This window comes from Plectropomus leopardus, chromosome 2, assembly GCF_008729295.1.
Source record: "Plectropomus leopardus isolate mb chromosome 2, YSFRI_Pleo_2.0, whole genome shotgun sequence".
Lineage (NCBI taxonomy): Eukaryota > Metazoa > Chordata > Actinopteri > Perciformes > Serranidae > Plectropomus > Plectropomus leopardus.
In genome coordinates this window covers 39,332,054-39,354,342 of record NC_056464.1, presented here as the reverse complement: position 1 = coordinate 39,354,342, position 22,289 = coordinate 39,332,054, and the positions used below count along the sequence as shown (strand labels likewise).

The window sequence follows — 22,289 nt, the reverse complement described above, 5'->3', positions numbered from 1 at the left end:
GGGAGCTGATGGTCCACGATTTCACAGAGGAATTATGGGATCAAAACTTCCAGATGATCCGCTCAACTTTTCAAGTAATGCGACTCAATAACAGCTCTTTTGCTCCGGCTGCATCATGAGGGAGCCAGTTCTTTCATCATGTGACATATTTAAGTGAAAAAAAGTGTTTCTGTTGCAGTTATGTCAAATATGGCTTTTTAGAATCAACTGAAACACCACCTCATGTGAGCGAAACAACTCTTTTGTGTTAAATGGGAGTTGGTTAGGCGTATTTTATATTAGGAATTTCGGTTTCCCGTCTATTGCCGTGGATCGCCGTACACACACGACGCACCGAGGCGCAGCCCGCTGTGCTGCTCTGAGATCAAAGACTTTTGAAATGTGAAAAAGGAGGAGATGTGTTGTGAGAAAGCATGTCAGCCTTAGCTTGTATTACATTTTTTAATATTTTTTAAAAATATGACATATAATGTATTTCTATTACAGTAAAAATTTCAGTTTTTAATTGCGCTCCGGCCCAAACCTGCTGCTGTGGCTCGGATCGGATTTGGACAGAAACTGTGCAGGTTTATGTCGATCAGAGCTCTAATCCTGCCACTGACCCGTCTGTCCAGCTCTTCACATCTTTTATAATCTCTTTCATTTAACATCAGTCTTCATCCTCCTCCTGCTCCTCTTCCTCCTCTCTGCACGTTTGCATGGCTGAGTTATTAAAATTCTTGTTTTGCACCAGTTTGCATTCTGTTTTTGTCGATGGTATTTCTGCAGAAGCACAGCGTGCATCTTATGAAGCCGGTGTTGTATAAATGTGTGTTGTACCACCACTATTGTTTCTCCGTCAGGTAGTTTTTTTTCTCATAGTTTAGGCTTCAGTTTAACGTGCAAATTCAACACGTGTGACTGTCCTCGAGTCGTCCTTTTGCTCCTTTCATCTTTGTCTCAGTCTCGATCTGGCCCCGACATGCCTTCCTCTGTACACTTTCAGCTACTTGTTCACTGGCAGGGTCGGCGTGTTACGGGCTTTGTGTGGAGTGGAAATGAAATGTTTCCAACAGTGAGCCTTCACTGGTGTTTACGCTGTTTTCTTTTCTACATTAACTGGAAGCCTTAGAGCCAGAGAAGGAAGCAAAGATCATGAATACTCTGTTTTGGTCGCACACATAAACATTTAGCTACAGTTTCCTCTCTCTGACTTTTTATGGCGGCTTTAAAGGAATACTTCACACACAAAATGACTATTTTATATCAGTTACCTATCATGGGTTATGTTGAATTTGTGAAGAATACTTTGGTTTTCTCTCATGGCTCCACTGTGAATAAAGAATCCAAAAATGGAGTTAATTATTGATTATTTAAAGTAATAGGAGCCACTTTAACAACAGTTAAACTACATCAAAACACATCGTAACAATCTCTCACACAGCTCACGCATTTATCCAATCACCTGCTCGCATGTTAAACACAGCGCTGTGACTTCAGTTCAAGAGTTTTCTGTTTTTCATTTCTTAGTTCAGTATAAAGGCATGCCAGAAAAAACAAAGTTTTCTTTTTAAAACAAGGTAACACAGGTGAGTATTTCATATCCAAAATATACAGCTGAGCAGCTGAACAGCTCGCCTCACAGCAAAGTCCTCTGCTGCTGTAAGTGACTTTTTCACAGCTGACATTTTAATTTAGCAGAGGAGAAAAAGAGCAAGCAACAGTTACAACATCAATGATGCATCAGTGCCATTTAATGTCCCAGTAAGCTGTCCCAGTGAGCCAGCGTGCACAGTATCAGAGCTTCCCCTCAGTGGATACAGCCATCAGTGCCGTTATTGAACACACGTGCTTTTCCTACTATAACACGTCTGCTTGTCTGCTGTGAAAAGGTCAACAGTGAACAGGAATCAGTTTGGGAAAGAGCCTTTCATATTATCATCTGTGATTGTTGTCTTCTTGCTAACGTCCACCATGTGATGGCTCACATGTCCCCTGGTTTGCTGTTGGCAGGGAGAGTACGTGTCGTGTCTCCTGTCCCTCCTCCGCCAGATGACAGACATCCACTTCCAGCACCTGATGGAAAACTTTCAGAGCAAGGAGGAGCTAAAGGTACGGACGGAGAAACTTTACATTCATGACAGCGATGCTCAGCTCGACTCGTGACTTTGTATGTGGTGATGTGATAAGAGGACATGTTTTGAGACGCACTGCCTCTGTCTCTCTTCAGGAGTTCTTGTTGAAGATTTTGTGTGTGTTTCGAAACCTGATGAAGCTCAGTATTTTCCCTCGCGACTGGAACATCATGAGGCTCCTCACCAGCAAGTGAGACACAAAATAATCTCTGTCAGACAGCTCGGACACACATCCAACAGTGTTTGCAGATATCGCCAACGTGTGTGTGTGTGTGTGCGCGTGTGTGTGTGTGTGCGTTTGTGTTCCCGCTCTGCAGCATCATCCTGACCACGGCTCAGTACCTGTCTCCTGCTCTGCACAAGAACTTCACAGAAGCCGAATTTGACTTTAAGGTACTCTAACTGGCACACGATCACACGAATAACAAACCATCAAAAGGACTCAGACACATTAATGCAGCATCCAAAAACATCGATAGAAGAGGAAAACACTGACAGCGTGCCTGTTTCTGCAAACCCAGAGCGCGCCACCCTCTGTGTGTAACACTGACTACACACGAGTGTCACATGCAGCCCCACTTCAAAAATACACAACTGTTTGTTGTTAATACAATTTCCCTAATTACAGTGCGTGCGTGCGCGTGCGTGTGTGTGTGTGTGTGTGTGTGTGCGTGCAGGTGTGGAACTCCTACTTCAGTCTGGCGGTGCTGTACATCAACCAGCCCAGTTTACAGTTGGAAAACCTGAGTCCTGCTAAGAGGAAGAAGGTGTTAGACAAGTAAGAACACACACACACACACACACACACACACACACACACACACACACACACACACACACACACACACACACACACTACCCAAAAAACAAAACATGATCACAAACCACACATTCATTAATTCTTTCTCACATTCCTTTTCACAAATATTAGAGACCATTAAACATACACTTGCTTGTTTGTGTAGACACACAGGAAACACACACACACAGACACACACACACACACTCACACTCCTACAGACTTGGCTGCCGGAGTCGTGTGTCATCTGCAGCTAAAATGCAGAGAGTCAGATGTTAAAGAACTCATTTTCCTCTTTGAAGTGAAGCAGCTACAAACTTGGCGACCTACTTTTTCGGTCCTGCAGGAGAGACGTCTTTACTGCGGGAAAGCTCATTTCCCTCCCTGTAAGGCCTTTTCCTCCAAACAGTCCCGGGGCCGAGGGAGCCCCAGACACTAAACTCAGTAAACCTCCTCAGGCAGGAAGAGCTCCTCTGGTTTCTACATGACGTCACACGATTCGAGAGTAGTGAAATGACACCGACACGGATTAGAAATTGACGACATAAAGCAGCACACCGCGATGTAAACCGTGCTGAGGTGGAAAGAAACATTAAACACACAAAAGTCAGTCAACAGAGAGTTTCAGGTTATTTTTCCGCTTCAATATCTAATAAAATTGGACTAAACCAGGAAAAAAAAATGTTCTTTTTTGTTATTATTTTTCTATCTTTGTCTCATTCAGAGAGCCTCTATGGTATTATATGGTAGGGGTGGGGGGAAGTCCATACTGCTTAGTATCATGAAATTTTGTGTGCAATATTGTATCATTTTTTTTTCTTAGTCTAAATAAATAATTAATATTGCAATTACAAATTAAACTGTTGGAAGCCTACTAGAATAATAAAATCTGTTGCTTTTTCAGTCCACAGGTAGATTTTGCTACAAATAAAAATAACTGAAGTGAGACTAAAAACTCAGATAAAACAAATGTTGACAAAGTTTTCCTTTTGGGACATCAACTGCAGCTGAAAACAAGTGATTGGTTTTGCAGCTTTTGCAGCTGCTAAATCTGCACACAGAAGAAAAAAATTACGTTGAAATGCTTTTCTAATTGTGCTACATAGCAGAAAGCGTCTTGGTGCTGTGATATGCGTACATTTGGTGCAAAATTGGCCCATTTTTATGCAAACGTACTTTAATGGAAAAAAACAATCTAAATCACAAAGATCAGTGATAACAGCTGCTCACAGTTACAGAGAGTTTAAGGTAGTTGGAGCACATTTAAAGTTGGGACACATATTGAATTATCTTTTTTCTTTTGTCCTCAACTTCGAATCGAGTCATCTTCTATAAAGTTTGAATTCATGTGTTTGAAAACACTAACAGCACAATAAAATCCCAAACATGCTTCTCTCTCTGTCACGATGAAATTCTTTGCCAAAGTCTTGTGCTGCACCAAAGCAGTCAGGACCTGCAGCTTTCCATCTGAAAATGTCAACTAAATGTCTGTCATTGCTCTGCCTGCTCTTCTGGGCACAAAGGCAACATTTATGCTTTGCCACATGGATGTTCACAATCAGACACATTAATGTGCAAACTGCACTCAGCTGCAAAACTTTATGGGCGTGTTTTTGTGCTGAACTGTATCTTTAGACGGAGCAAATCGTGAAAAACTGCACTGTGACACCATGAGCATCGGTGTCTGTAGAGTTTGGACTTTTTGTCTTCTGTCCCTCTGCAGGTACGGAGACATGAGAGTGATGATGACCTACGAGCTGTTTCAGTATGTGGCAGAACCTCGGTAAGAGTTTCTCTGCACATCCCTAAATATCTGCGGCTCCACACTCCAGTCCAGCTGGTGACGGTGTAACACGGATAAGCTGGTTTGAAACACATTTCCAAAAAAATGCAATGAATTTACTTACAACACTGGTTTTATTTTTCTGTATATGTTTTCTTATTCAAAGCCTTTTGTTAGTTTGTTTTGTTGTTTTAATTAATTTATTTTTTCTTTTCATCAACAGTACATTTGTTAATTTGTATTGTCAATGTTACCGCTAATAATATTAATTACTCAAATACTTTTTTTTGCCAAAACCTTCACCATACAGCTGCTTCCGTACGATAACCATTTACATCTTCTCCACGCACATCTACAGTTAATCACATCCTCTCCAGAGTGTAACATCCATCTGTTTCCCTCCTGATGTTAATGATTGTCACACAGACTGTCGATCGATTGGCCAGTTGGTGAGCTGATCCATGTTTGCTGGTTGTAGGTGAGAATAAGATCCACTTCATCCCCCGGTATGATCGGTCCGTTCCTCGGAGTGACGCTGGTTCCTCAGGTGGAGGTACGAAACATCATGATCCCCATCTTCCACGACATGATGGACTGGGAGCAGCGCAAGAACGGAAACTTCAAACAGGTGACACAAACACACGTGTGCACACACACCTATCACATGATCAGCTGTAGAAACAACTCCCATCAGCTTTTTTAACAGGAAGACGAGAAGCGTGCAGGATATTATGGGCATGTCATCTCTATCTGCAAATACTGGCTTCACCACGAACCTTTTTTATTACTGACAAAGTGAACATGTACAAAACATCAGGTAAACGACACAAAACGGTTAAAAAAACAACATATCTATATATGATAAACAAGCATGATACAAGTTCTCTATGTATGAAGAACATTAGTGGTGGCAAAAATTAAACAGATAAGCAGATGATGAAATAAAGATGTATGTTTAGTCCGATGATTCAGGGCCAAAATTGCGAACTTTTCCAAAAGCTCGATGCTTTTTTTGTTGTTTAATAAGCTGGATATCCAGGGAGAGCAGGATGTAAAACAAATGCTACACATTTTGTTTAAAAGCTATTTTCATTTAAAATAAATATATTATGCTGTATATAACCTAAGCTGAAGGTTTTTTTCTCATCCTCTGAAAAGCATTGCATTTCATGTCTCCATCTGCCGGTGGGACATCATCATCAGTCAGCAGCATATAACGTTAATTTCACATCAGAGGAGACTTGAGGAGCACAAAAATGACTCTAGTATAAAATGGACATTTGTCTTCAGCCCACTAAACAGAAGAAAACACAATAAAAAACAAACACAAAAAACAGGTCATGAGGAACACTCAGCACATTAAATAAGGACTTATTGAAGACATGAGCAGTTTCCAGACTGAAACTCTGAGCTCGAACCACATCAGCGTCAGTTATTGGCCAAATGGGTCGTTATATATCAGCAAAAAATCAAACTTTGTGCATCTGTAGAAAACAGACTTATGTCTTTATTTCTGTGTGTTTTGTGTGTGTGTGTGTGTGTGTGTGTGTGTGTGTAGGTGGAGGCTGAGTTGATTGATAAGTTGGACAGTTTGGTGTCTGAGGGAAAGGGGACGAGAACTACAGAGAACTCTTCGGTTTGCTGTAAGAAACTAATTTTTTTCACATTTTCTGTGTGTTTGCCTCTAACTCTCGTCTCTCTGATCTTAAACGCGTGTGTGAATCCCTCCATCCCCCTCTCTCTCTCTCTCTCTCTCAGATAACATAGAAATTAACTCTCAGTTTTTCTGCTCTAACACTGCTGTTGTGTGTTTCTTTGCGCTGCGTTGCTGGACTAGAACCCAGCTGTTTGGGCCGTACCCCAGGTATGACATCACTTACCGTCTGAGACCGTATCGGTCTTCTAGTGTTGTTATCTCTGCCGTCGTGACGGTGGTGCGAGTCTGTAAAACCAGAGATGAAGTTTTTCAAGACATCTTTTGTTCTCAAAGAAGACAAAAAACCGGAGCGCTCTTTAGTGTTTATCATTTAACATTGAGACACCAACACTAGACACACACAAAAAAACATTTTAGTTCACTGAGAGCTGATGTGTGCATGAAATGACGTCACTGTAGAGGTGCATTTGTTTGCTGTACCTTAACCCTTTGAAACCTGGTCAAATTGGCTGAATTTCTCAAAAAAATATGGAAAGAAGGCAATCAGCAATGACAGAATAAATGACCCCAAAATGTAAAAGAAATTTGTAAATACACAAAAAATCCTGAAATTTTGTGAAAAAAATAAAATGAATAAATAATACTAATAATAAATTTAAAATATAAAATAATGATAAAAAGAAAGGTACTGTGAAAGGTGCTGAAAAATTCTAATAACTTTTTATAACATTTTTTTTAACAATTTTAAATATGTAATTATGCTTTTCTTCCCTTTTCTCACTAGAAATGTTTCTATAGCTTTTTTCTAAATAATTTTCTGATTTTTTAAAAAATTTTTTTACTGTTTTTGAATGAAGTCACACTAATTTGCTCGGGGTTCAGAGGTTAAATACTTGTGAAAGTTATCTGAAAGCAGCACAAGAAAAGTGATAGAGCTCCAGGTTTCAATGGGTTAATAGTAATTACAATTTCAACAATTTCAAAGTAAGAAACAAAACCCAAACCCAGTTAATCAGGTCAGGGGAAACTGATGTCACTGCAGAGGTGCTCTTATTTCATGCACCTTTGTAGCTGTAACATGAAAAAAAACATACAACTTAATTAAATTAAGTTTTAAAAAAATAATTAATCAACCCACCTGGAAGGTTTTTTGTCTGAAGTATTGTAGTAATTCAATCACAGAGAAATATCTACAATATTCTTATACAAGGTATTGTTGAATGCACAATAGAGTTAACAAGATGTTTTTTATAATCCAGGGAAACTAAAGATTAATCTTTCCTTTTGTTTGAGCTGATTAACCCATTGACCCCAGTTTTAAACTGGCTCAGTGTACGTGGTGCAGGTTTCAGGATTATGGTGTTTTCTCAGACTTTAAACGATCATTTCAGTCGTAGTTTTAGACCAAATCTTTGGTTTCCAGTCTGTAAAAACACAACATCGTCTAATTTTTTTCTCTGTTTGTTGTTGAAGTCAGTCGTTTGTTGGAGAAGATCGAGCAGGAGACGTGGAGAGAGACGGGGATCTCCTTCGTTACCTCCGTCACACGACTGATGGAGCGACTGCTGGACTACAGGTAACACACTCACACTCACACTCACACTCACACATGCAGTCATTGGTGTCATGGTGAAGGGGGGCCTGGAATGAAAAGTCTGGTTTTGTTTGCATTTTTTCATTAATCTGTTTTGATTTTACTTACTAGTTACTGCCATAACTTAATGAAAATTAGCTGAAAAAAATTGGTTAAAATACCAAACTTTGTTTAAAAGCAGCAGTGGCAGATCTGTAAGGCTCCTCTCCCCCCTGAAAGGTGCAGGGGGGAGAGGAGGTGGTGGTCATTTATTCTGCTGGAGCACCAACATGTACGTGTACCAACATGTCTCTCTGCAAGAACAGAAAATCAGGTTTCCCAAAAAAAAGAAAGTAAACTGACTTTGTAACAAAAAAAAAAAAAACTCCGAAAGGTGTGTATGCACAGGGACAGAGTTTGGTGCAACAAACTTTTGCACCAAAAATTGCAAAATTTTGTTGTTGTGGACAACAAAAAGATAAAACAGTTCTTTTGTCAACAATTACCAACTACAGCTCCCATGAGGCTTTGACATGGCGACTCGTGGGATTCGCTGTTGTTGATAAATATTATTACAATAGAGGCGCTAAACCTCCAGCACTGCATGAGAACACCATGTTTGGTTTCAGCTATAGACAGAAGACTGCAGAAACATACTGCGATCCGTAGAACAGAGGCTCATTGTGAGAGGAGGACACAAGCGTTTTTATTGTTAAGTTGTTGTTTTTTATTAAATAGTTTGATGTTGTCCTCAGGGACTGCATGAAGGGAGACGAGACGGAGAACAAGAAGATTGGCTGCACTGTAAACCTCCTGGTGAGACTCATGTCACATTTATAACTTCATCACAAACCTCCTGATTTTCCCAGTAGAATTTTTAGTTTAGTTACACTTTACTTTTAAATCACTTAAAACCTGTTTTTATAGACTAATTTTCATGTTATCTATTTTAGTTTGTCTTTTAATTTTTATTCTTTTATTCTGTCTGGATCGTGGATTTTGTTTAATTGGTACATTGGTACTGGTATTTCTGTGTATGCTGCTTGTTTTTGTAATTTTCTCGCTCTTGTTAAATTGTACTTTTAGTGTTGTCTGGTGTTACTTCAGCATTATTGTTTGGCTCTCACTGTTAAGTTACAGCTGCGAGAATCTTGTCTTTCTCTGCTCTGCCTGTTTGTAAAAGCATTTCATAAACTCTTTTTTTTTTAAAGTGCTATATAAATAAAGTCATTATTATTTTGTTATCATTATTATTATTATTATTATTATCATTATTATTATTATTGAGAAACACTTTTTGTGTTTAGTGTGTACGTTTGTGCTGAAGATCTGAAGATTTAGAGGTCGATCTTTGATAGAGAAGTTATATGAATGAACTTGTGTTTTTTGTATCTTGTCAGAATTTCTACAAGTCGGAGATCAACAAGGAGGAGATGTACATCCGCTACATCCACAAACTGTGTGACATGCATCTGCAGGCGGAGAACTACACCGGTACAACACACACACACACACACACACACACACCGTTCGTAACACCCTGGCCAGACTGCATGTGTGATCGGCACACATGACAATTGTCAACAACACAATCCTGCAAATATTTCACAATAAAACGTGTGAACAAATGAAGGGATTCTGCTGACAGAAACGTCGTCAGAGAGCTTAAATTTAGAAACAGAAAAGTTGTAGATATTTTTGTTTCTTCATGTCTGTGACAGGTGAAGACTTTGAAATTGTAGTAAAAGATGTTAATATAATTATCAAAAGAGTATCTATCTTACTGAAAACTGCATGAGCAGCGCTGTGCGCCTCAAGAAACCGTTTAATTTTTTTTTAATGTGAGGTGCGCAGTACTCAGCAAAAATCATGTCCAACATGTCAGTTTTAATGTTTTCATCCACCACAGATGTAAAAAAATATATATGTGTTATTTACTCACAACTTCCTGCTTCTGTTTCAAAATAAACACATTTTGTTTTCTTTATAATCTATTTTTTCATTTCATGTTTGTAACTTGCTTCTATATTTTTATCAAATGTGTTTTTCTATTTAAATTTAAATTCCCTGTGTAAGTGTACTTGGCAATAAAACTGGATTCTGATTCTGATTAAAAGCTAGAAATTTAATGGCTTTCACAATCAAGTTCAAAATCAGCCGTACAGGATGTTTGAGTGCTGGGTGTCTCCGGCGTGTCCACAGAGGCGGCGTTCACTCTGCTGCTGTACTGGGAGCTGCTGCACTGGGACGAGCGGCCTCTCAAAGAGTTCCTGCATTATCCCGCTCAGACAGAGTGGCATCGCAAGGAGGGGCTCTGCCGCAAAGTTATTCACTACTTCAACAAGGGGAAGGTGAGGAGTCACACACACACACACACACACACACACACACATTGTTATAACTGTATTTTGGGGGCTTTTATGGCCTTTATTTGATGGTGCAGCTTGAGATTACAGAAAAAAGGGATGACACAGAGTGAGGATGACACACAGTAAATGTTCGTCGGTCGGGCTCGAACCGTTGGTCACTTTAATGACGACACATCACCTCTGAATTTTGGGCACGCACTCTACCAGCTGAGCTACTCAGCGCCCTGAATGCTCTTTATTTTTCGATCCACACTGATTTAATAATTCTGTATCATACTATTGGTGTATTCTGCTAACTTGTAATGTCATTTATGTCTCACTGTGCAGAAATTTTGAGAAGTGCATGTAAAACAAATCTAGACTCTGTATATAAATAAGAAATAAATAAAAGAGCTCATAGGATAATGCATAAAGCTGGCTATTATGAATTCACAAATATTTTTTGTAAGATCCTACACTTCAATATTTGCAGACATTGCACTTATAAAAATTGAAAATACTTTTTCGAGTTGTAAACAAAAGCCTTTCGGTCTATATTTAATTTTCTTTTTTTTAATTGAGAGAAGGAAATTTTAATTTGAGAACTGTGAAGTGAGAATGAATGTAAAATATAGATGTATTTCAGTTTTGGAAGTCATGTTATGGAATGGATTCTGTTGCTCTGCTGAGTTTTTAAAAGCTTTAAAATGTGAAAAGATTACAGATTATAGTGTAAAATAATTAAGGATTGATCATAATGTGAAATAACAAAGGATTACGCTTTAAAGTTGTTTTTTTTGTTTATTATTATTATTATTTTTATTAAGTCATCCATGTTGTTTCTCTGGTGTTATTCAGGGTAAAATTTAAGAAAAAAAGTGACAAATGAAATGTCTCTCATGATTATGACATAAAATATTCATATTCATATTATTCATGTTGATTACTTCAACGACATTTAGGGAAGGATTCTTGTTGAATAAGTCAACGCTGCGAAGTTTTTGCTTCTTCCCACTACAGAGGTGTGTGTGTGTTTGTGTGTGTCCTCAGTGCTGGGAGTACGGGATCCCTCTGTGCCGGGAGCTGGCCTTCCAGTATGAGTCACTGTACGACTACCAGAGTCTCAGCTGGATTCGGGTGAGCTGCACGACACGAAACACACCGACACACTGTGAAATCGGTCACTCAGAAACCACAAACACATCAGTTCACCTGTGAGACGTCGTGTGTGTCGACTCTGTCAAACTCATTGATGAGGTTTCATACGTGATAACCTGCAGTTTATCACAACGTGCAATTGGTGTGAACATTTTTTTAACCGTTGAGTTTTGCGTCTTGTTTATACAGTTTATTTTGTTCTTTTGTTTATTTGTCTTGTACATGCCTTACTTTGATATCCCTTTGCTGCTTTAATAATGCAAATTTCCCTGTTGAGGGACGAATGACAGATTATCTTATATTAATGTATCGCATGTCATCGTATCACTACACGTATCATTTTCATTTTCATTATCAGTATCGTATCGTATCATATCGTATCGTATCGTATCGTATCGTATCGTATAGTATAGTATCCTATAAATTTCAGATCATGTATGAAACTTCGTCAAAGAGTGATGAGGAATGAAGATGGTTTTAGTCTTTATTTGTCCCTCAGTGGCATTGGTAGCAGAACGATAGTTCTGTATCGTACTGTTTGTGTATTATAACACAAGGTCGGTTACGTTTATTTTATGTTATGTTATGTTTATCACATTTCAGCAACAAAGCAACTCAAAGTACTCGACTTAAAACATTAAAAGCATCGAGACAGTACAAAAGAAACACGTCATAAAAGAACATTTAAGTTCTTAGAGTTAAGTTCTTAAGTCTTAAACTTATTAAAATTATTTAAAAGATATAAAATACAAAAATAAAAGTTACAGCGTAATAAATGAATAAATATTTGATTTAATAAATTAAAACAACAAACAGCAAAGTCTTAAGCCTTGATTTAAAACAAGTAAAACACAAGTTTATGTTGTTGAAATTTTAATTAATAATTACTTCATCATTATCATCTCTGTGCGCGTGTGTGTGCATGTGTGTGTGCATGTGTGTGCATGTGTGTGTGTGTGTGTGTGTGTGTGTGTGTGTGTGTGTGTGTGTGTGCATGTGTGTGTGCGTGCGTGTGTGTAGAAAATGGAAGCAGCGTATTACGACAACATAATGGAGCAGCAGCGTTTGGAGCCGGAGTTCTTCAGGGTCGGATTCTACGGCAGGAAGTTCCCCTTCTTCCTCAGAGTGAGTTCAAACAGATTTGTTTTGCAGTTTTAGTTTCTTCTAAAAGCTCACAGTCAAAAATGTTTAATTTGCCATAAATAAATCAGAAAAAAGCATTAAACATGGATTACAAGCTAACTCGTTCCCAAAAACGAAAGAGCTAAATATTGCATTTTTGCTTTTAAACTTGAATTTCTTTTCCTCTGTTTTGACCAGAACAAAGAGTTCGTGTGCCGCGGTCATGACTATGAAAGGCTAGAGGCCTTCCAGCAAAGGATGCTGGGAGAATTCCCACAAGCCATTGCGATGCAGCACCCCAATCAGCCTGATGAGGCCATTCTGCAGTGTGACGCACAGTGTATCCTTCAGACAAGCAATAGGATGCTGCGTGTTTGTCTGCATCTCTGTAACTGAACGAATTATTGATTATCATGGAAATTCTTCTGTAATATTCACTAGAAATATTACAGCCAACATTTTTCACATTTCTTACAGCCGGTTTTCATCACGTGTTAACACTACGTTTGTTTTTAGGGTCATAAAGGCAGCAAAGTCTGCAAACTCCATTGTATTTCTTTGACCTCCTCCTCGGCTCAGACCTGCAGATCTACGCTGTAACGCCGGTACCGGACAGCGTCAGCGTGCTCCAGATGGACAGAGTCCCCGACCGCATCAAGAGCTTCTACCGCGTCAACAACGTGCGGCGATTTCGATATGACCGCCCGTTCCACAAAGGACCGAAAGACAGAGATAATGAGTTCAAGGTGAGCGAGGAGGAAAAGTTTTCAGAATTTTGGCCTTTTAAATGTCGGAGTTTTGTCATGATGCCACTTTGTTTTTTAGAAGAAAAAACAAACAAACAAAGAAATGAAATATTTTCAATATACTACATGCAAAGTAGTTTTTTTACGATGACAGTCTGGGATATGTCAGTGTGTGAGTGTAGCTGCTGACAGTCTGGGATATGTCAGTGTGTGAGTGTAGCTGCTGACAGTCTGGGATATGTCAGTGTGTGAGTGTAGCTGCTGACAGTCTGGGATATGTCAGTGTGATCAACAGCTACATTGACTGTGACAGGTCACCTAGTGGAAATAGCATGTATTTCCTCCATATGCCAAATATGGTCAAAATGACCTCATCAGGTAGAAAATAGTCAAAAGACAAATTCAGAGTCAAAAGCCCAGAATGACACCCAGAAATAATACAAGTCCTGTTTTTCTGCTCTGGTGGCTGTGGGGTCAAAAATGTCAGTTTGAATGGGTTTCAATGGAGCATTTTTGGACCTGGACAGTCTGAGTGTAACTATTTAGTTTCCACAGTGTATTTTAGACTTATTGTAGGAGCTGAGCTGCAAATTCACTGATTACACTCAAATACACAATATGGCTGAAATGTATGCCATACGCATGAACACAGACAAAATTATCAAGAAATGAAGAATGAAAAATGTGTAAAATGTGCCAAACAGACCCTAGGGCTAAATGATGTTAAAATGCGGCTGATGTTGAGGACAAAGTGTCGCCTGGTGGATTCAGGACAGTTTGTCTCACTGCGTGTTGTCTCGTGTGTTTTCAGAGTCTTTGGATCGAGAGGACGACCCTGATCCTCACTCACCCTCTGCCTGGGATCTCCCGCTGGTTCGAGGTGGAGAAAAGAGAGCTGGTGAGTGAATAAATTATCTTCACGTTCAAAGGTAGATAAACCAAATAATACACATGTATGATCACCGTTTCCTCTCTTTTTCTGCGCCCGCCACTCAGGTGGAGGTGAGTCCGTTGGAAAACGCCCTCTCTGTGGTGGAGAATAAGAACCAGGAGCTGCGGACGCTGATCAGCCAGTACCAACACAAGCAGCTGCACGGCAACATCAACCTGCTCAGCATGACGCTGAACGGAGTCATCGACGCCGCCGTTAACGGAGGCATCGCCCGATACCAAGAGGTCAGACAAAAACCATTACACCAACTGTTAAACATTTTGATGGGGGTCATTTGAACCTGTGTAAAACCTGTGATAGTAAATCCTTGGTACTTTAGGTGGGTACTTAAAGCTGGTCCTTTATTTTTGTTCAGTTTGCATAGATAATAAAACCTTTATCAGAAGTCTTTTCAAATGTTTACTTGGGTTATTTTTTGTGGTATGTAGCATGTTCCTATCATATGCCTTTACTGGTCGAGAGAATATCTGTTTTGTATAAGTTTTATTATTTTGTATTTATTTGTGATAATCATAGTCTTAACCCTTTGAAACCTGGGCAAAATACGTCATTTCTGTCAAAATCATGGGAGGAAGGAAATGAGTAATTTAGGAAAAAAACACACTGAAATTAGCAAGAAATAGTGAAAAGTAGGGCTGGGTAAAAAATATATATATATCGATTCACCCATGCATCGCAATATATATTTTTCCCAATTCAATATCGATTCATAAAATCCAGTCGTCGAGTATTTGCGTTGTAATGCCGCCCCGCTCCTGTGGGGGCGCTGTGAGTGTGGTGACGTTGTTCAGAGGCCCCGCTTGACCCCGAACAACGTCTGTTGTTCATTCATGAAAATGGCGCGAGATCGCAGCGTGTTAAAATCAGCGCCGACAACAATCAAAGCCGACATTTGGATACGTGAAGTCGACAGTCGTCACGCCGCGTGTGAGCCTCGCGAGTCAGTGTTAAAACACCGCAACAACACGACGAACCTGCGCAACCGTTTGCGCCAAAACCACGCAGGTGTTCTGCAGCCCGTAACTGAAGCTAACGCTAACGCTAACGCTAAAGCTAAAGCTGTGGGGCAAATGCAGGTAAACAAACGTGTGGTCTGCAAACTACAGTCAGGCTCCTTCAAGCAAGACTCCTGCAGGAGGTGCAACCTGGCTCCTCACTCCTGCAGGAGGTGCAACTTGCCCCCCTGCTGCGCGCGATAATCTCCAGTCAGGTAAGTACACTTACGGTTCTGCATCATTGTGTAAGGCTTGTTTTTGTTTTTTTTTTACATGTTTTACTGTAAACTAAGTCTGCTGTATGTAGAAAATAAATGTACAAACGTATGTAGTTTTATAAAAGAATTTAATGATCTGGAAAAACAGATTAGTAATGTAATGTAAATTAATTAAGGTGCGCAGAATCAGTGACATCTTTTAAATCTTATTTATTTATTGTTTTATTTTATTTATACCATCTAGCCACGTTTAAATTTACCTGCTTGTTCATCTGTCTCTTATTCATCTGTTTTTATCATTCTATCTTTATTTTATTCACTCTGATGTGATATCGTCTTGTTAGATTACCTCGTTTTTTATGTCTTTTATTGCATTTGTTTTTATATTTTCAAAAAATGTGCTTTATTCCTGTTGACGTTTGTATACGTATATTCTTCTGGCCTTTTTGCTGTTTCTGTTTGGCTGTGTTATTCCCGCCTTAACTTTGTCTGTCAAAGCACTTTGTAAAAAACTGTTTTTAAAGGTGCTATATACATAAAGTTATTTTTATTATTTCAAGAAATGTGGACCTGTGGAGACCTTTACTCGCCAAGTCACCGAGGAATCCAGATCAGAAATGATAAAAACCGTAAGTTTAAATGCAAAAATACTGAAAAAAAAATGAGTGTGCGCGCACACACACACACACACACACACACACACACACACACATATATACAGTATATATATCGGTTGTGTTGGCTTAGTGAATATAACTTTTGTATTATAAAACTATGCTGTATTTATATGATACATTTACTTTTTTAGCAGAGTTGACCAGTAAATGCAGCGACCACGAGGCAGCCGAGGAGCTGGAGCCGCAGGAAGAACAAGAAGACAATAATGTTGTTTTAGTGTTTAAATAAACACCAAGACATGCTTCGTGTTTGTGATAATAAGTTAAAGGTCTCACTGGTCTTTATTATATCCAGCATTCAGTATGAGTTATTGTGTTATCCAGAACAAAGCACGTTAAGCCTAATTATAGTTGCACTTAAAAAAATAAAAAATAAGCACAGTGTGCCTTTGTTTACATTTCAACTCAAACTTAAGGACAAGACGTGCTTTTTACTTTTTTCCATTAAATTACTGTTAAGTTGACGTTTGTGCACTTTTCTGTACTTTAAATGTTTAATTTGATTAATAAAGAATAATGTGATGTTAAATTAAGTTTTGGTGTCAGTTTGTTCTGAGTCAGTTCTGATAATGCACGCTTTATTGAACACATATCAGAAGGTATTTGAATTAATTACTGGGTGTTTCTGACATCTACACACACTGAATCGATACCGAAGCAACTGGATTAATATCGAATTGAATCGTGACCCAAAGAATCAAATTTGCATTGTGAGGTTCTTCACAATACTCAGCTCTGGTGAAAAGTAAAAAAACACAACAGAAATCAATAAAAACCCACTTTCCCAAACAATAACGGAACAAACAGGAAAAAGAAAAGAAAAGAGAGAAATGACCTGGAAAAAAAAACTTCATAAAAATTATAATAATTCTGTAAAATAATTTTAGATGCATAATTTTTATGATTAAAATTATAGTTCTGGATGTTTTGTGCAATTTGTGGGACGTTTCTTGTCAAGTCGTCCGCTGCCTTTTTCCACATCTTTTTTGAAAGAATTCAAACTGGGAGCAGCACACAAAGAATGACGTCCGCCAAGGTTTCAAAGGGTTAAACACCAGATACACTTTACTTTGTTATTTTGGTTTACACAGTAGTTTGTTTTGTTCGTGTCTCTTTCGTTTTTGTCACCAGGCTTTCTTTGATAAGGAGTACATCACCAGCCACCCTGAGGACACGGAGAAGATCACGCAGCTCAAAGACCTGATGCAGGAGCAGGTGAGACTTTAACTGCCAAACATGATCAATTACAAGACGGATTTTGGCGCCAAAATGTTGATCTGATCTGAACACACGACATCTGTCCATCCTCGAAGAGGGATCCCTCCTCAGTTGATCATCCTGAGTTTTCGACCATTTTTCTCCCGGTTAAAGGGATTTTTGGGAGTTTTCTCTAATCTGCTGTGAGGGTCTAAAGACAGACGGATGCTCTGTGATGCTCAAAGCAGAGGAGAAAACTTTAATGTTTTTATTTAAAAACACGTTTACACTTTCTGAGGAAACGAAGCAAAAATGTGCACGTGTACAAACTTGTGGCCTGATGGTGGCATTTTTGGAAAAGTCACCAAAACAACAAATATGAGTTCAGGAGATTCTTCAGAGGCTCAGGAGTGTGAAAAGATTAACATCCAGACATCTCAGTCTGCACAATAGAAAGTCTGTCCAATCATGTTTTGTGACTTTGCCTCAGGTTCACATCCTGGGAGTCGGTCTGGCCGTGCACGAGAAGCTGGTGCACCCAGAAATGCGTCCCCTGCACAAGAAGCTGATAGATCAGTTCCAGATGATGAGGAGCAGCCTCTGCCACGTGAGTGCAGCAAAACGTTAAACAACTTTTATTATTCACCATCAGTTTGAATCTACAAAAATAGCTTGTTTTTGTCACTGACAGGCTCAGACTGTAAGTCTCTGACAACATTTTGGAAATGATCCCATCAAAGATAGACTTTTGTTAAAGAGTAAGATCCTTCATGTTCAAGCAGAAACAGCCCAAAAATCCCCATCGCCGAACTTATGATTTCCCCAAATGGTTACATTGCATCCTGCTTTATTCTCTCTCGCAATACTGGAGCGATTTTTCATTTTTTGTTTTGACACAAAAACAAAAGAAAACAGGGTCCCGGCTGAAAAAGTTAGCCTTTAAGCTTGGGGGAGGGGAATAAAGAGACGCACAAATGTTGTTGAGAAATGATTTTTGTGAGCTCCTCATGAGCCAAAATATGATTAAAAAAACTTAAACAATGTGGAGTCTAAAGGAGGATTTTTCTTTTGTAAACATGCTGGAAGGGAGGACGATCACAGTGACGGAAGCTAATTAGTAGCTTCTTCAAAGAGGGTTTTATTTTGCTTCCAGCTCAGAGAAACGTGTCTCCGCTCAGAATCTGAACTTTCTCAACTTTGAACATTTCACCCTTTTAGGTCCTAATTAATCCGACAGTGTGAGTGTGTCTGCACAGCGCTTTGTGTTGAATTTTGCCACTGACGCGCGCAGAAACGTGCAGTGTGAATATTCAGAGCAGTGTTTCTACGTGGCGTTGCAGGGCCTGCCGGGTTTAGACAAAGCCGGATCAGGAGCCAGCAGAGGGATCCTGGCCTCGCACGGCCCCATGAGCCCCGAGAGCTTCAAACTCATGCACAGACACAGGTCAGCAACACACACGTTTCCCTCATCCTCTTCACCCCGACTCTGACATCACATCCTCATTACTCTCAGGGTTCCCACGGTCATGGAACACCTGGAAAAGTCAGGGAATTTCAAGGAGAAGTAGATGAAATTTGTAGTTTTGGTTGTTTTTGTTTTTTGTTCATTAGGAAAGTTTCTTTATTTTCTCCCCATGTTCTGTCTCTCTTTTTGTTTATTCCCATCAGGTATGTCAAATCATTTTAAGCACTGTTGGTTTCAGGGGAGGAGTATACAACCTTATATGGCTGTCTTCCTTCATTTTAAGCATTTTTCTTTCTTTAAAACTTTAAAGCATTTTTTTCTCATTAACTCTTTAATTTGTTTTGAGAATTCTATTTAAAAAATGTAAAAAAAAAAAAAAAAATTTAAATTTGGTTAAAAAACAATTTTTTTTCTTTTCTGTGATTTTTCTCCTTTGATTTTTTTCTACAATTCTTCAATCCTTTAAATTGTTTTAGAAATGAGAAAAAAATATTTAAAAAAAAAGATTTTTTTTTTCTTTAAAATTTGTTCTAAAAATGGAAAATGGAAAGCATGTTAACTTTCCAAAAAAAAATTTTTTTAATATCAAATACAGTTTTTAAAAAAACTGGTTTGAAATGCATGTTTTCTTTTAAAGTTGCCAAAATAACACTGTTTATCACAGCCAGAAACTGTAAAAATAGAAGTAACTTGCATTTTGAAATATCCAGCAGTCCTTGAACACATCTCTGGGGATGCTGAAATTATGTTTAAATAGAGTTTGAATCTTATATGTTTGGAAAAAAATGCTTCGCAACTGGGGCAGGGAAAAAATGTTCCGGGTCCGGGACACATCTTCCTCTCACCGTGCTCTTCATCACGACGCTGCTCACTGAGTCTCATTAATAATCTGCCACTTTTCTGGCTGCATCCGTGTTTCAGCTGCACTCATCTCACTGTCTGAACTTCTACCATTTCTCTTCTCTCTCTCTGTCTTCCTCCGTCTCTTCTTCTTCTGTTTCTTTTGCGTCCTTCGTGGTCACAACACAAACTCCCGCATCGCTCTCGTCCCCGCTGAACCTCCTCATGCATGTTTTGGTTGTTTCTTGCTTTCGGTTGCACTCTGCATGGCTCCTCGCGCCGCTCTTTTCTCCCCTCCTCCTCCCCTCCCTTTGCCTCTGCCCCTCTCTTTCCTCCTTCTCTCCCTCTACTTCTCCCTCTCTCCTCCTCTCCCTCCTCCCCTCTCTCTCTCCTCCCTCCCCTCCCTCTCTCCTCTTTCTCCCTCCTCCTCTCCCTCCTCTCAGCTCCATAGCCGTTTTGACTCCAGTGCGAAACTCCTCCTCCTCTCTCTCCTCTCACACCTCCAGTGAGGCAGGAAACGTGGGCAGCCTGCTGATCCTCACTGATGGGATGGTGGTGGAGCACGCCGAGGACTTCTACCGCATGCAGGTCAGTGAAAAACGCACAATAAAACTTTATTAACTTATTTGCAATGACGTTTGCAGGACCGAGATGGAGCGCAGGAAGTGATGAATCCATGAACTGTGTGAATCGAGCCTCCAGAACAGCGTCACGCTTTGAAACCATTTTTACATAGACGCCAAAATCTGAATTCAGCGCTTTTTTTTACACAGCTGCACTGGATCTCATTAGATTTAATGTATTTATTATTATTTAATTATTATTTATTATTACTTGCTTAACTATCAAGATTTGGTCCATTAATGTGATAACACTCAGGAAGTTTAGAGGAGCTGCAACACTAAATAATTGTATCCCCATAAAAATGAGCAGAGATGTAAAACAAAAGTCAGCCGTCTGTTTGAGGTTAGCTGCTCGGCCGCCATCAGAGTGCACGTGCCCAGTGGGCCCCGTACCGCGGAAATAGACAACCTGGTTTCATGCGAGGAGCTTTTTTATTTTGGTGAAACACCTCTTTACGTGTAACATTCATGAAAACATCAGTGACACATCTGTTTTTATCACAGCTGTTGGAAAGATTCTCATTTTTCTTTTATAAATATCCTCTCTGCTCTCCTGCTGCTGCAGTATTGTGTGACGTAAATATTGTAGTTTGTTTTTATTAACCATTTCAACTTTCTGACCGCAGGCAAGCCCCTCCTCCTCTAGTCTTAGCTCCACCCACTCAGCGCCCTCTCAGATGATAAACTCCGCCCCCTCCACCATCAGAGGTAAGCGGCTCAGATGATTGGCTGTCAGTAGAGTCACAGGTCACACAGAGTTTCTCTTTTATCAGTATTTTAGTGTTTGTATCTCCTGTATTTCCTTGTTATCATTATATTATTTTTTCCTGTTGTCCGCGTGCAGTCGGCTCTCCTTCTCTGCCGGACAAATACAGACACAACAGAGAGATGCTGATGCTGCTGCCGCCGCACAGAGAGAGGCCGAGCAGCGCCATGTACACCAACATCACCGAGAACGGGCAGGTACGGAGGGCAGGAGGTGACTGAATGAAGAAGCTCTCAGGTTTTGAAATGTGTTCGTACGAATTGTGATGTCCGCCGTCGATGGTGATAAACGATGATTTGACCGTTCGAACAGGAGCTGTATGTAGGTCACATGACCCGGTTCTGCACTGACGTGTTTGTCATTCAAGTCTAAACCATAAACCATCAGTTCTGACCGGTCACAAAAACGGCAGCACTGAGGCTCTGTGACGTCACGACGACCACGTGAACACGGAGAAACATAACCGCTGATGTTTGTCTTTCTCCTCAGCCAACGAACCTCCAGCGAGCGTTGTTCCATCAGGTGATTGGTCCGTGTAAACCCTGCAGCGACCCCAACCTCTCTGTGGCCGAGAAAGGTGAGCTCGCACACGCGTTATCTCGCGTAATATCACAGTGAGCGATGTCGTTCTGTATCTCATCTCGGCTGCGATTCGGTCGCAGGCACGAAGCCGTGACGATATACAGTCCAACTGCACGACCTCGAGTGTGATATTGCTTTTATACAACGGTTCAACTGGCGTCTTTTATTAGTGAGCAGTTATGAGCGGATTATGATTTGTTTATTTGTGTCATGATTTTTTTGACTCCGCCGACACAAACAGTTGGAAGTGACAGCTGTTGCCTAGCAACACATAAACATTTTCCTGCACGCTGCTCGCTAATCTGTGTTAGCTCGGTCGTCGTGTTCTTCGAGCAGCTGCTTCGTACCACGATTATTTATCTCCGTGTTTTCAGTGGAGTCAGAGTCTGTTAACACTTCGTTACACTTTGTGTGATTCAGATGAGTTAGTTTGATCAGACAGGAAGTCGCTCCAACGTGTGTGTGTGTGTGTGTGTGTGTGTGTGTGTGTGTGTGTGTGTGTGTCTCAGGCTACAGTTAGTGTGTCACTGCACATCCTTGGACGTCTGTGTCTAATTACGTGCAGAGTTTAAAGTCCCGGTGACGTTGTACTTCATATCAGCACTCATAAACCGATCGATCAGATTGATTTGTCAGAACTAACTTTTGTATAATCAGAGTCAGACAACAGAGGG

The 22,289-nt window shown here is 39.9% G+C and overlaps 1 protein-coding gene and 1 long non-coding RNA gene across 3 annotated transcripts in view; both read left to right on the top strand.

The window, feature by feature from the left end:
* The window catches only part of LOC121948924 (dedicator of cytokinesis protein 3-like), a 66,234-nt gene extending 44,525 nt beyond the window's left edge, over window positions 1-21,709 (top strand). Inside the window, 29 exon segments of the mRNA XM_042494468.1 lie at window positions 1,993-2,091; window positions 2,210-2,304; window positions 2,432-2,507; window positions 2,792-2,892; window positions 4,637-4,673; window positions 4,675-4,696; window positions 5,175-5,197; window positions 5,199-5,324; window positions 6,255-6,294; window positions 6,297-6,339; window positions 6,534-6,560; window positions 7,831-7,929; window positions 8,682-8,742; window positions 9,327-9,420; window positions 10,129-10,277; window positions 11,325-11,411; window positions 12,453-12,557; window positions 12,753-12,894; window positions 13,134-13,300; window positions 14,112-14,198; window positions 14,297-14,476; window positions 17,274-17,357; window positions 17,830-17,946; window positions 18,680-18,783; window positions 20,151-20,232; window positions 20,894-20,975; window positions 21,112-21,230; window positions 21,523-21,610; window positions 21,696-21,709. Coding sequence (XP_042350402.1) covers window positions 1,993-2,091; window positions 2,210-2,304; window positions 2,432-2,507; window positions 2,792-2,892; window positions 4,637-4,673; window positions 4,675-4,696; window positions 5,175-5,197; window positions 5,199-5,324; window positions 6,255-6,294; window positions 6,297-6,339; window positions 6,534-6,560; window positions 7,831-7,929; window positions 8,682-8,742; window positions 9,327-9,420; window positions 10,129-10,277; window positions 11,325-11,411; window positions 12,453-12,557; window positions 12,753-12,894; window positions 13,134-13,300; window positions 14,112-14,198; window positions 14,297-14,476; window positions 17,274-17,357; window positions 17,830-17,946; window positions 18,680-18,783; window positions 20,151-20,232; window positions 20,894-20,975; window positions 21,112-21,230; window positions 21,523-21,610; window positions 21,696-21,709 — 2,550 coding nt within the window.
* On the top strand, window positions 15,048-16,639 carry LOC121960884. Of its 2 annotated transcripts, none has more exons than XR_006107014.1 (3): window positions 15,048-15,462; window positions 16,026-16,094; window positions 16,277-16,639. It is a non-coding gene; the product is annotated as an uncharacterized LOC121960884 (long non-coding RNA). The 2 variants fall into 2 exon arrangements; XR_006107013.1 differs by having other exon boundaries at window positions 16,274-16,639.
* Window positions 21,710-22,289: the final 580 nt, after the last annotated feature.